General features: G+C 34.7%; 1 protein-coding gene across 1 annotated transcript; it reads right to left on the minus strand.

The window, feature by feature from the left end:
- Nucleotides 1-57: 57 nt before the first annotated feature.
- LOC131931911 (NXPE family member 2-like) lies at nucleotides 58-9,587 on the minus strand. The gene is made up of 8 exons (XM_059288741.1): nucleotides 9,493-9,587; nucleotides 7,605-7,713; nucleotides 6,840-7,443; nucleotides 4,504-4,617; nucleotides 4,151-4,257; nucleotides 1,848-1,946; nucleotides 1,524-1,579; nucleotides 58-944 (listed from the first exon to the last, which is right to left on the minus strand). Exons 2-8 carry the CDS (start codon nucleotides 7,679-7,681, stop codon nucleotides 175-177), a joined length of 1,827 nt encoding a protein of 608 aa, XP_059144724.1. The 5' UTR covers nucleotides 7,682-7,713; nucleotides 9,493-9,587; the 3' UTR covers nucleotides 58-174.
- Nucleotides 9,588-14,257: the final 4,670 nt, after the last annotated feature.

A 14,257-nucleotide genomic window follows, 5' to 3' on the forward strand; every position in this document is an offset into this window, starting at 1 on the left:
ATGAATTACAGGGTTCATTTTACTAAATTTTATTAAATGCAAAACATGTAATTACTATATAACGAGTGAAAAATAAAACAAACTAAACCAAATTCAACCTAATAATAATATATTGTAAGTTTTAAATATAACAATTCATGTGATCAATTAGAGTGTGGAATAGCGTCCTTCGGGCTAATTGCACTGAAAAGACAACAAAAACTTGAACATCTCAAGATTAGCATACTGTGGTGGATGATAATCAAAGTTTTCTATTCCAATGGACATTTCCCACAAATCTAAGAACACGATTTTATCTTCTAAGCCTTTGAACCTATCTCGTATTATATGGATATACTGGGGTCCTAAAGGATCTCCTCCAACTGCATGGTTGTAATTGTAATATAATGAAGCGATGTGAGGACCTCTAAGTCCTATCAAGACGATGGGGTTTTCTTCAAGCAGTTTTTCTATGGCGGCTCTCAGAGATTTCATACGTAACGACAGCACAGCGAGATGGGAAGCCGTGTAGTGGAGGTAATACTGAATGATGAGAATATGTTTCTGGTTTTTTGGAAGCTTCTGTATAAAATTTGGAACGGTAAAATTGTCGCTTCTTTGTGAGTATGTATACACCGGTCCTTCGTGGCAAAACACATTTATGGTGAGTCCAGTCTCAGGCTTAATGCATGTTCCTCTCAATGGGTACCCACCTTCAGTTTTGTTACATTTTGTTAGGGCTAGAATCATATCATAGGTAAACCTGGCATTTGAGTCCCCGAAGATCCAGACGGATGTGTTTCTGAGGCAATTTAGTGTCCAGTCTGTATTGATGACCCCTACGTCCTTACAGACCAGAGACTTCCAGATATTGCCAGGTGTCCAGATGCCTTTAGGCATCGCTGTTGTCCAGGTGACATTTTTATTTGACATGTGACAAGGTTGTAATTCAGGAAAAACATTGCCTGCAAAATACAAAACAAATAAAGACTAAGATTTTAAAGGCCAAGTACTTTTTAAATATAGCGATATATATATATATATATATATATATATATATATATATATATATATATATATATATATATATATATATATATACTAGCTGCATACCAGTATTGCTTCGCAACGGTGAATCTTTTTTAAATGGACCAACTCGGGAACAGAAAACACCATACACAACGCTAACACAAACAAAACATAAGCGCAAAAAAGCAACAACATTATTACTAGTGCCAACTTGTAACTGAACCATTCAACGCACTGGAGATTTAATGGGTTAGAAAAAATGCTCATCCTAATATCATTGAATCTACTTAACAATATCTGGTGTTCTATTGTGTTTAGTTTAGATAGCCCTAGATCAACAACATCGACATTAACGCCGGTGAAATTACGAATGAAATTAAATGTTGGTAAACAGTGAAACAACACCAGTGTCGTCCGCCCCCCCCCCCCCCCCCAAAATAGTATTTCAAGTTTTCTCCTCCCTCTCCCCAGAGAGAAAAGTCCAAAAGATTCACAGAACAACACAACCACAATACCTGTATTCTCTGTAGATATTTTAAAATTGTGAGCTACTGTCCTCTGTTGTGGTATTCTGTGGAACAATATTCAAGTTGTCGTAAAAGCAAGAAAAAAAACTGTTTTAGTTCTAATAAAGTTTAACTCAAATGTTTAATAGTTCCATTTATGTAGAGGTAGAAGAACACAGATTGACATTGTAAACTTTGCAATGCAAAATATTTTTAAAGATAAAAATTTTGAATTTTTAAATCATTTTTTAAAAGACTGATGATTGCACGTTAATGAAAGGTTTTTTACCTCTATCTTTAAATCTGAATGTACAAAAAAAAAAAACAACTTACGTGGCAATAGACTTAATCAGACTTCTTTCAGCGCCTGTAACGTCATGTGGAGTTGGAACGCTTAGATATCCACCATTTATCCAGTCGTCGCATGTTAGACTGTGGATTACAATATATATATATATATATATATATATATATATATATATATATATATATATATATATATATATATATATATATATATATATATATACTTATATATATATATATATACTTATATATATACTTATATATTTATATACTTATATATATATGAGATCATAGAAGATGTTGTATTTTACAAGAGTAGAATAAGAACAGTATAGGTAGATACACAGGAAGACTACAGAGAAGTCCTTAGAGAGTTGAAGAGGAGACTCAAGGAAAGATTATTTGGAGAGTCAGACAATATACAGTTGAAACATGAAACAGCACTTCGACAAGAAGCGGAGGACTAGGAAATATCAACAGACCGCTTGGAAGGCCGTCTGATGAAGCTCCCCAAGAAAGGTACACTCAGCTACCGTAACAAGTACAAGGGAGTCACACTCCTCTTAATACCCAGAAAATTGTTTAACAGTCCCCTTGAATAATGAGCAACCAGCATTCCGACAGAATAAATCTTGCACGGGCTAGATCGCAACACCGCATCATAATCGGGCAGTCAATAGGTTGGAACTCACAACTGTACGTTCATTTCATTGGTTATGAAATTTTTTTTCGACATTGTGGACCGAAATACCCTCTGGTAGGTCTTAAGCTACGACGGCAGTCCAATGAGAATATTAGTCCTCGTTGCGAACGACAGACAGGCAGACGTACTGTGACCTACTGAGGTCTTTTAATTTATTTATATTATTTAGTCTCCTGAGTTTTGTGATTGACCTTGGGAGAGTTGTTAGTTCACCGGTTCTCATCGGTCAACTGAACTCCGTCACGTCATATGAATGGATTGTTTAATCCCTAGCAGACCCTCGACCAATGATCTTGCGACCGTGAGGATCCTTAACAGATCCTCAATCAATAGTCGTAGGACTTGTGAGTGATCTCCCCTAATACTGAGCTGTATTTAATCTCGTGCAGTTCAAGTCTAGAGGCAGCTAGATTGACCTTGGGACTAGGAGAGAGATGTGCCGTATGTTTTGGTGCGCCATTTTCAGTTGTGTAGTGTATGGCATATTTTATCACCTTATATAAGTTATTGTGTAACCATTTGTAGTATTACTGATATTTTGTTCTGGTGTATAATTGCACCCTTTGTCACATCAGTGATAGGTTGACCTTTTTTTTGGTTTTCTATTGTTGTAGAGTCAATATGTCTCTTATTAATATTTGTGGTATTTATAATGCCATTCAGTTGTGTCAAGTAATGTTCTTTAATGGTGTTTAATATACTAAGCCACAGCTGTGATATATAGTGATTTTCTTTAACTGTAAGTTGGAGTTTTGATTTTATTTATGGTATTCTTAAAGTCTGTACATTTTGTATAGACCCAGTGTCGTAATTTCTTGTACACTTATTAAAAGGGTATTGACAGTTTTAAGTCGTGTTGAGTCTCTTCAATTTGTCGTGTTTTACCCCTAGACATCAATAACGAGCTCACGTCAAGTTGTTGGAATTTCATTAGTAGTGACTTCTGTCAGTGCCATCCCAAACGAACCCGGGGTGTCCGCTCCCTCCGCGGCTGTCGGAGAGCGGTCATTACAGTACAATGAAGCCAAATTACAAACGGCGTTCACGTACTAACCAAAATCTGATAAGGATGCCTGCTGTCGCCACTCCTCTTTCTTCTTGCCATCAACTGAGTAATAAAAACAGCAACCAAAGCTCGTAGAAACGGAATTCAGTGAACACTGAGGAAACAACCTGACAACTTGGACTTTGCAGGCGACCTCGCGCCCCTCTCCCATAACCAACAGCAGTCGCAGGAGAAAACAAATATTGTGACAGAAAATTAGTGCAGGTTGGACTTAACATTTACAAGCAAAAGGCAAAAGTTCTCAAGTTCAACGCTGCCAGCACTAGACGGGTCACACATGGTTGAGCCCCTTGGAGGAAAAGCAGTCGTTTATCTACTTAAGTAGTATTCTATAAATTATATATATATATATATATATATATATATATATATATATATATATATATATATATATACATATATATATATATATACATATATATATACATATACATATATATATATATATATATATATATATATATATATATATATATATATATATATATATATATATATATATATATATATATATATAAATGTAGGTATGTGTAATGAGGGTGTAGGTATGTGTAAGCTTACTGATTAGTCCTCGGTCTACCACAGTAATAATTCTCATAACCAAACTTGCTGAAGTTGCAGATACATTCCCAGCCTGGTATGTTTGGGGTTTGAAAACAAATGGTGTCCTGTTAAAAATTGCATAATAAACATTGTTAGAATATATATATATATATATATATATACATATATATATATATATATATATATATATATATATATATATATATATATATATATATATATATATATATATATATATATATATATATATATATATATATATATATATATATATATACCATAATCAAAATGATAGATACATATAAGTAAATGAAAAAAAGTATAGAGTTTTTACATTCTCCAGCATTTACCTCATTATAGTTTCCATTTTTAAATGTGGCGGTCATGAATCTCGTTGCCCCAATGTGAATCTGATGGATGAAAGTCCTGATGAATTCCCGCGGGTAGGCGATGGCCACGTGAAGCTAAAGATGGAGAGTATTTTATCACATGACTGTACTTTAACGTGAACTACCATCTAAAGTTGTATGCAATTTTATAACAAGATTCTAGCATGAACTACCGCAATTAGAATATTTTTTTGTTCTCATGTTTGCCTAGCCAGCTTACTTTCTGGTTGTTTTGTTGGCCAAAATCCTACTTTATAAGTTTTCTGTTATTACACAACTTTCAATATATGCTACTCTAATATTAACATTAATTACGCATTATACTTTTTTAGCGCAATTTCCATTCTGGAGAATTGCGTTTATTAACTCGTCATTTCTGGGAATGGATGGATGAATGAATGTATGGATGAATGTGTGTCCGGGCTTTAAGTCGTATCTCCTCCTCAACGAAGCAATATCGATGACTAGTTCCAAAAGCAATTATGTTAAACAAGTTACGAGAATGAGCCTAGGCCATAAAAATTCCGGGTTTCTTTCATGTATTTCCCGGAAAAGCCCAAAAACCTCGAAAAAATTCAGTTTTTGGCCTATATCTCGGCAACCAGACGCCATAATTTAGAACAATATTGCCGAAGAAAGTTTTCAAAAATATCCTCTCGTTTGGTCACAAATTTTAAAATTACATAAACACCTACAAACCGATCGTTCTTCTAGCTTGAACGCACCCCAGCATTATACGTCAGAGCTATTTTTAGATAACATAAGGAAATTGCGCATAAATGTCACTAGATTTTTTTAATTAACTTGTTTCTAGCCTACCTTTAATTTTCAATTGCTGATGAGCTTGGTTGATAAAATTATGTTTTTATTTCTCAAATAAAGGTAAAAATATTGAATAAATTATAAAAAGAAGCATTGGTATGCTTTGTTATTAGCTTTTATTTAGTTCACTATGTTTGTTAGTTTGTGGGGTATGGCTAATCTTGTAAATTAATTCTGACCCACTTCTAATGCACGTATTTCGTTCAAACTTTCTCCGTTGATGATGTAATATTATTTTTTTTTTAAACGATTTGGACCTTAGGTTATTCAATAATTTAATTTTTAAAAATACTAAATTCAATAATAAAAGGGGAGTTAAGTCTGGAATTCGAATCCGGGTTCAAGTCAGTAGACCGTCCCTGAGTCCACCCAACTCTGATGGGTACCTAACTCACGTTAGGGAGAGTAAAGGCAGCTGGGCATAGTGCTGACCACACTATCTCTTCATATGCCGAGGTCACAGAAACAAGTGAAATCTACTTCACTTGCCCCATAGATCGTCAGGTTTGAAATTGAAACTTTACTTAAGATGATTGAATACTAACGATCACTATACCAGCTAACTGTCGGCAGTGAACAGTTTTTTTAAAGGCTGATTGAGGGTTTTTTTTTCTGGAGAGTGATTCGTGGATAAAGAAACGCGGATACTTTTATTTTAGAGATTGCAAGCTACTGATCGGGTTTAACGCAAATATTTGTGGTCGCTACGACTATGTGGTATCAACTTAATTGAGAACGAATTACAAAAAAAAAATGGGAAAAACAAATATATTAAAGAAAAAACCTTTATAATAATAAGCTTTTAAATTACTAAAAAATGGGAAAAATAAATATAAAAAAAAACCTTTATATAATAAAAATGCACTGAAAGTAAGAAAAAGAACAATCTTGTTTTCTTTAATCTCTCATGAGATCTGTTACTTATTTTAGCGACCAACATTTTTTATTTAATCTGTCAGTACTTATAGAGAGTTATTTTTTTTTAATTTAAAAAAAAAAGTATTTCTGTTTCGAACTTATCCTGCTGTATTGATTCTTCTGATCACAACTGTGAAATTAGTTTATTATTGATTTACACAATTTGCTGAAAATTTTACAAGCTTTTATTTCAAACGATTCGTTGAGTCGATGAGTCGAAACTTGAAAACTAAACTTCTCTCACTTCTACCGCAGCATTTACTCCAAAGTTGACACACATATCAAGGCACAGGGACACTTAAATGTGACATTAAATTTGATACAATTCGATTTATGATTCATTAAAAAATGTATTCTTCTACAAATTACTGAATAGGCTTACTTATAATTTCGACTTTATATAATTGTAATAAGTTTTTTTATATATAATATAAAATTGTTATAATAAAATAATAAACAATTTGCATTATTATATGTTTTAGAAAAACGTTTTTTTCTTCGACAGAAATAAAAGCTTGTAATAATTTTAAAAAAATTATAAATTATAATTACGTTACCGAAGATAATCCAGTCCAGAGACATTTGACACTGAAAACATAGCTGCCATTTTTTAGATCCAAGACATCACCCACTACAGCATATCCAGTTGGATTACTGCCCTTCATCCACACCCTGACCACATCGTCTCCCTTGGTTCTCTGACGCCCGTACCCATCCACGACATCCAGACGACCGTGTATAGTTTCAAGTATCTTACACCTGACCACACCTTGTCTTGTGTTTTCAACTGTCACTTTAGACAACTCCAAATCTGGCAGCGTTTTAGTATCAGTCAAAGGGGGATAACTCAAATATTTTTTCTCCCATTCAAAAACATACTGCCCTCTGGCAAGGAACGGTTTTGGTACAATCAAATCTTTTTCTGTTAATCCGTTGAATTCATTTTTACTTGTAGCAGAACACACAGGATTATCTGCATGACAAATATTGTTACACGTATCTAAAGTCTTGTAGGAATGTTGATCAAAAGCTTCATAGATATCTATCGGACCATCGTCCCAGAATTCTTCTTTAGTCGCTTCGGTGAAGTGGACGTCGAATTCTCCGTGTAGAAGTATCCTGTGTTTTTGGTGTAGTGGTATAGCCGTAGGTGACCTCCGCCTTTTAATTTAAAAAATAAAATTACTTTTGCCTTCTTATATGCTTTAAAGACAAAAATCTTTATTAACAGTGACTATTGATTTAAAAAACAAAAAATAAAAAAGATTATACATAATATAACAATATTTTACAAGTGTTTGTTATAATTATGTTTTACTGACCGTTTAAACTGATGTAATGCAGAACAATTCACAATCATAAATCCAACAATTAAGAACGTGGTTCTATTGGTAGTCATGGTAATTTCATCTTCTTAAATTTTTTTTATACCTGTGACAAGAAATACATTAAACAGTCAATTTATATAACGAGGAATATAATAATGACATCACACACTTAGAGAGTAGAGGTAAAAGTAATGATAACAGATACATTAAAAAGGTAGAGGATTAAAGCGTTATTATATATTGCAGGGTCTTAGCAAATAAAAACCAAACTCAAAGAAACCCGATTAAAAATAGTATAATTCAAATATACAAATATTCAAAACGTGTATTATATAGCACTTGAACGTTAATATCTGACAACCAGTATGTCATAGTTATCGCAGATAGATGAGATTATCCCCTTTCAGGATTTCCATATATATATATATATATATATATATATATATATATATATATATATATATATATATATATATATATATATATATATATATATAGAGAGAGAGAGAGAGAGAGAGAGAGAGAGAGAGAGAGAGAGAGAGAGAAGGGAGAGTGAAGGATGGAGAGAGAGATTAATTAAAAACACAATCGGATAGACTATTCTAAATTCAATGTAAAACAAAACGGATTTAATCTCAATGGAACAATTTTAAATGGGAGCTAACGATAGAATGGAGCGTGTGGTATAATGGGCAGTTGCACATCTTCTTAGTGATTTATAATATTTTCACGACTACAAAAGAATGATTGCGACGAAGATGTTATATACATTAGTCAATATAAAGGGGGGGTTATATTATTCACGCTTAACCAAGCATAAATGCAGAATAAAAACTCCAAATGCTAATCTCTAATTCGGAAAGACGAGGAATATGACGTAACAGGCTTTTAGCCTTCACCCACCAGTTGTATACCTAGTCAAAATTTAACTCAGCCGTTTTAATTTCCACAGTGCCGTGCCATTGATTTTAACCAGGTATTGAACTCAAGATTTTCGTGCTACCGCTAGACCAAGCCTTCACATAAAATTCCATACATAGGTAAATTATTTTACAAAAACAAAAACAAAACAAAAAACAACGGACGTTTTACTACAATGATCAAGGTTATAGTATATTTTTTAAAACTAAATACCAGCGGTTTCAATCCGACTAGGTATGTGGTCCTTAACTTGGGTTCGATTGAACCCCAAGGGTTCGGCGAATCAGTCTCTGTGGTTTGGCGGATTTCAAGACACATACATAGACCCGACACATATTATTCACGATCGGCGCTTGTCAGTGCGAAGGATAAAACAACTAAACTCTATTCAGCAGCCTTTTCCAAATTTTTTTTATCTTCGTGCCTACTTAAATAAACAAAGAAAAAGTATTTGACGCTTCCCTCCCACCCACTACATCCCTTGTACAGTGTTCCCTTACTTATAGCGGGTGTTCTGTAACATGCCCTACTGCGATAAGGAAATAATATTGAATTAGGGGCGCTATGACTTATAAACAATTGCACACCAAATGAACACAACGTGCTTAAATAGCGCGTAATATACTAATTTATAAAGGAAAATTTAATTAATTCTTTAAAAAATTAATTAAGCATCAAATTAAGTCAAAATGACGTCAAGTTGAGTTGTCATCGGATATTGACCCACGTGCCAAGTTTGAAAAAAAAGGTCGGTTAGAAAAAGTTGAAATATCGTTCGCCCATTTGGAAACCATGACGAAGCAATACGCACTAAGCACACCAGAGAATGCAAGTTAAATTAAAGTTTGTAAAAAATAAAAGCTCCTATCTTAATTACACAGCTATGTCAAACCGTGATTTATATTGTGCCAATAAAACACAAGGTTATTACTAATTGTTAGCTAATGAAATTATTGATTACCTGACTGTCAATGTGTAGGCCATTGTATTGTTCTAACTGCCGAGTCAAACAATACATTTTCTCCTACCTTTTCCGTTTTATGTTTTTACGCTAACGTTCAAGAACTGCATTTATGACTAGGGGTGGTGCGCAATGTTCAAGAACTGCATTTATGACTAGGGGTGGTGCGCAATGTTTTATGTTTTTACGCTACCGTTCAAGAACTGCATTTATGGGTAGAAGAGGTGCGCAACTCTAGTTGAAAGAAATCAGATGGGACTCCCTCTCTCTGCTAATATATAGGTAGGAAACATTTTAACCAGTGTTTCTTCCAGACTTTTTTCTCCGGGGGGGCACTTGAAATTTTCGGGGGGGGGGGGGGGGGGCGGTAGACTTTCTTCGGGGGGGCGGACACTGTTAAAAGTATATATTTTCTATATAAATTATATAAATTTCATTTCGTTCGGGGGGGGGGGGCGGTAAAAATTTTTCGGGGGGGCTAAGCCCCCCCGAGGAGATGCCTGGAAGAAACTCTGATTTTAACATTAAAAAAAAATTAAATATGGCAAGCGACAGAAGCGTAGCCAGGATCGTCTCATAGGGGGGGGGGGGGGGGGTTACTCGGGGACAAACTTTCGATTTGCACCCCCCCCCTCAAACTTTTGATTTACACCCCCCTCATACTTTATATATATACCGAGGAGTCTATGGGGGGGTATGACCCCCCCCCCCCTTACCCCCCTGCCTACGTCACTGGCAAGCGATAAAATGATAGCAACATTTTAAAATTTAAAGCCATTTGGGAACCATAGATTACACTTATTTTCATATTTTTGTATTGACCAAGGTTAGAGAAGCATGGCTGATAACTAACCATCAACCAGTGCCGGCGTCAGGTTATTTAGCGCCCTAGGCAAAACTTATTAAAACGCCCCCTTTCACACAAATTAATTACTAAAACATATTTATAAGAAAACAATTAATTAAAAGTGGCATATTAATTTATTATCAATTGTATACACGTTATAAGTAGACATCAAAATAAAATTTTACTTGCCTCTTCGTCACAAAATTTGTACTAATTCCTTCAATTCCAGTTTGCAAGCGTAATCATATTTTATTGAAATTGTCAGCTAAGCCCACGAATCTACTTTGTACTTAACGACATAGCCCCCCCCCCCCCCCTTTAGAAAATTTGAAGTGCCCCCCCCCCCTCCCGGGAGATAAAAGTCTGGAAAAAAAAACACTGGAAAAAAGTGCTTGTAGTGTTGGGCTCCCAAGGTGAATTCCTAAACAGAACTTACCTGTTTTATGCTTGACTGTCTTTAGTTATAATTGTAAAACGTCTATATTGTGTGATTATGTAACGATTTTTTTTTGTTTTTGAAAAATAAAAGATTATAAATGATATAGATTCGAACCTACAATTGTTATATATGAGTGAATCCTTTAGGAGAGAGTGAAAAATATGATTAGACAATTAATTAGATGTTTAATTCACGACTAAGACTGTATGTCTACTAACATTAGGTAATGCAATCTACAACGGCTACTGATGTATTTGTTTTTCAACTTGATAATGTTAAAAAAAACAACTACCAAAGTATTTTGTTTAGAACTTTTAAGCTCTATATAATTTTTACAATAACTTAAAGTTGTATTTATGTGTAAGCGGTCAACCTAGGGTGCAAGATTTTAAAATGAATATAAAGTCAACGATCGAATTATCTCCCATTTAAAATAATAATAACAAAATTTTATTCAAGGGAAATAACTTTCACAAGAATAGCTAAATGAAACACGTGTAACTAAGACATGTTGGAAAAACACAATAAAACGCTCTAAATTTCATCACGTAATAATTATAACAAATCTTTTATGTTATCTTTGTACATTTATGAAAAATATATATTTTACCTATTGGATACTTAACTGTAGGTTTTGTTTGAAAGCCTAAAAATGATAGCTTTATTATAGCATACTTCAATTCAATTTTGATGACATTCATTGCTTTTCATTATACATGCAGCTTTAACCGTGTAACACAGGGGTCGGCAACCTTTTGAAGCGGAAGAGCCAAAAGTTACAATTTTCAAAATTTCCCTGGTTTTAAAGAGCCACTAACATTTTTTTTATTTCAAATATCTTATTTTTTTATTAAGATTATTAGTATTTTTCAAGGAGCTGGAGAGCCGTATCTTGATATCAAAAGAGCCGCATGCGGCTCGCGAGCCGCAGGTTGCCGACCCCTGGTGTAACATTATGGACCCCATATATTAAGGGACGTCTTTCAGAATATCAAACTCGGGCAACGGGTTTAGACTTGTTAGACTTAGTGATTAAATATACAAAAAAAAAATAATTTGAAAAAAAAAGTCTAATAATGGTAGCTTAATTATAGCATACTTGAATTCAATTTTGATGACATTCATTCAATGTTATTCATACCATCAAGTAAACTATATAAAATTTTGGATCCCATAAATTAAGGGACATCTTTAAGAATATCAAACACGGTTAACTGCTTTAGACATTGCTAGTATTGGTGATTAAATGAAAAAAAAATTAATTTGAAAAAAAAAAAAACAAAGCTACGGTTAATTATAAATTCTATCCTAGTTAATATTATATATTAATACTATAAGAGTGGTAATACAGATCCCCAAAAAACTTAAAATTTTTCAACTAGAGAACGCCTACCTTTCTTTGTAGTGTGTTCCGTACTGAATTGAAATCATCTAACTTACGATAAACTCGACAACTCGATATACTCTACTACATTCACAACACATATCAAACTTCGATACCTAAACATATTTAGACTCGATGCTCCAGAACTACGACACCAACCCGATTAACTTCATCAAGCTCTACAAACGAACTCCAAATCAACAACGATTTCATTGGACCTACTACCTACACTTTAACAGTCAATATAATTCGATACCTTAATACCACAAGACTCGATACTCCCGAGGTCCAGAACTACGATACTTTATCACTTGCTTTCTCATTTCTCTATTACCAATCAGATTCCACTACAAAACAGCCGAATAAAAATAATGACACTTTAACACGTCGATACTTTATACCTACGAAACCATATCAGCAACAGCCTTCCGCCGTTACTCCGGAATCTAAACGATCCATCAAAACTTACCAACAAGTACAATACTTTGAACACCCCATCATTACAAAACTCTAAACACCAGGACAGATTTCTAATTCAAAGTCAGAGAAAACGAGACTAACAAGCCCTATTAAAATTAGATAACCGTTTGAAATGTTCGAAATTTGAATTACGAACTTATTTAATCGTTTTCTACATCATTATATGACACCACATTAAAAAGGCAAAGTGACTCGTAAAAAGCGCCCCGACCTTTCCAAATTAGTGAGGTGGAGTTGCATATTCACCATCGCGAATAAATGTAGGCCTATATAGACCTAATTTTGGGGTGGGAGTGCAAAACTGATAGTTCGTCCTGTGTGCAGAGATAAATCGCTACTCTTTTATAAAAGTTTTTAATTATTAGGTACTTTTTGATAATAGCGATTAAACCTTTTTGCGCCCCCTTAGGGATGGCGCCCTAGGCGACCGCCTAGTTTGCCTGATAGGTAGCGCCGGCCCTATCATCAACTACAAATACAGCAAACTATAATCACTGCCTGTTTCTTGGTAATGTGTTGTTATTGGACGTGCAAGTTTATGAACATTTTGTAATTGTTTAAGACTGTTGCTGATTAGATGCATTCCAGATATTTGATGAAAAGATGTTTTCTATAAGGATAGGCAGTTATAGCAAATGAGGTTAGGGGAAATGTTGAGCTAACTTAGCGCCCCGGGCTATCCCGTGAGCTGGCGCCCGACAGGTTGCAATTTAGCGCCCCTGGCTATCCCGGCAGCGCTATGACGCATACATTCGTTTTAAAAAGTGTGATGGCATATGGATAAGATGTAGTTTTATAGTCGTTCACTAAACTGAATCAGGCGCGTCTAACCGCGCCCCGGCAGGGTACGATTTGCCCCGGATTGTCCAGAGACTGTTTTTTAACACGCTAGTTTTAATAAAAATCAATTAAACATTTTAAAAATACAATTACGAAAGGGAAATAACTAGGTGGTAACGACCAGTCTTGTGCAATGGTGATTGCTAAAACTGTTTCTACATTTTCTAGCATATACTGACGCTAACAATGGGCAAGTATTTCTCATTAAAAGCTACAAATCTTTTTTAAAACAAATATTTTTTGTCGTGTGGACTGAATAAAGAACAGGGGGGGGGGATATAAAGAATTTAGTATGATACACACAGTCAAATCGATCAATAGCAAGATCGTTTTTTTTTAGTTTCAATGACTTGGTTCAACGTTCACATAGCATACTGAATGAAATGAATGACAGGAGTGTTTCTACCTTTTTACGTCAGTACAGAAAGTTAGATATAGTTTCAGTGATCAACTTAGAATACATGGCATACTGCATGAATTATAGTAGAGAAAGTTAGATATAATTTCAGTGAATAACTTAGATTACAGTTTAGTAAGTTAGATATAGGTTCAGAGGCGTTGCGACCCTTCCCGGCGCCCGGGGACAAACTCTCGATTTGCACCCCCCCCCTCAAACTTTCGATTTGCACCCCCACCCCCTCGAAATTTTGATTTGCACCCCCCCCCCTCAAACTTTCAATTTGTTTTTCCAACCCTAAGGTTGGCGCCCGGGGACATGTGTCCCCCCCGCCCTCGTCCCCCCTCGCTACGCCTCTGTATAGGTTCAGTGAATAAC

The sequence above is a fragment of the Physella acuta genome, unplaced genomic scaffold (genome assembly GCF_028476545.2).
Source record: "Physella acuta isolate Inbredline_101_S28 unplaced genomic scaffold, ASM2847654v3 ptg002053l, whole genome shotgun sequence".
Lineage (NCBI taxonomy): Eukaryota > Metazoa > Mollusca > Gastropoda > Physidae > Physella > Physella acuta.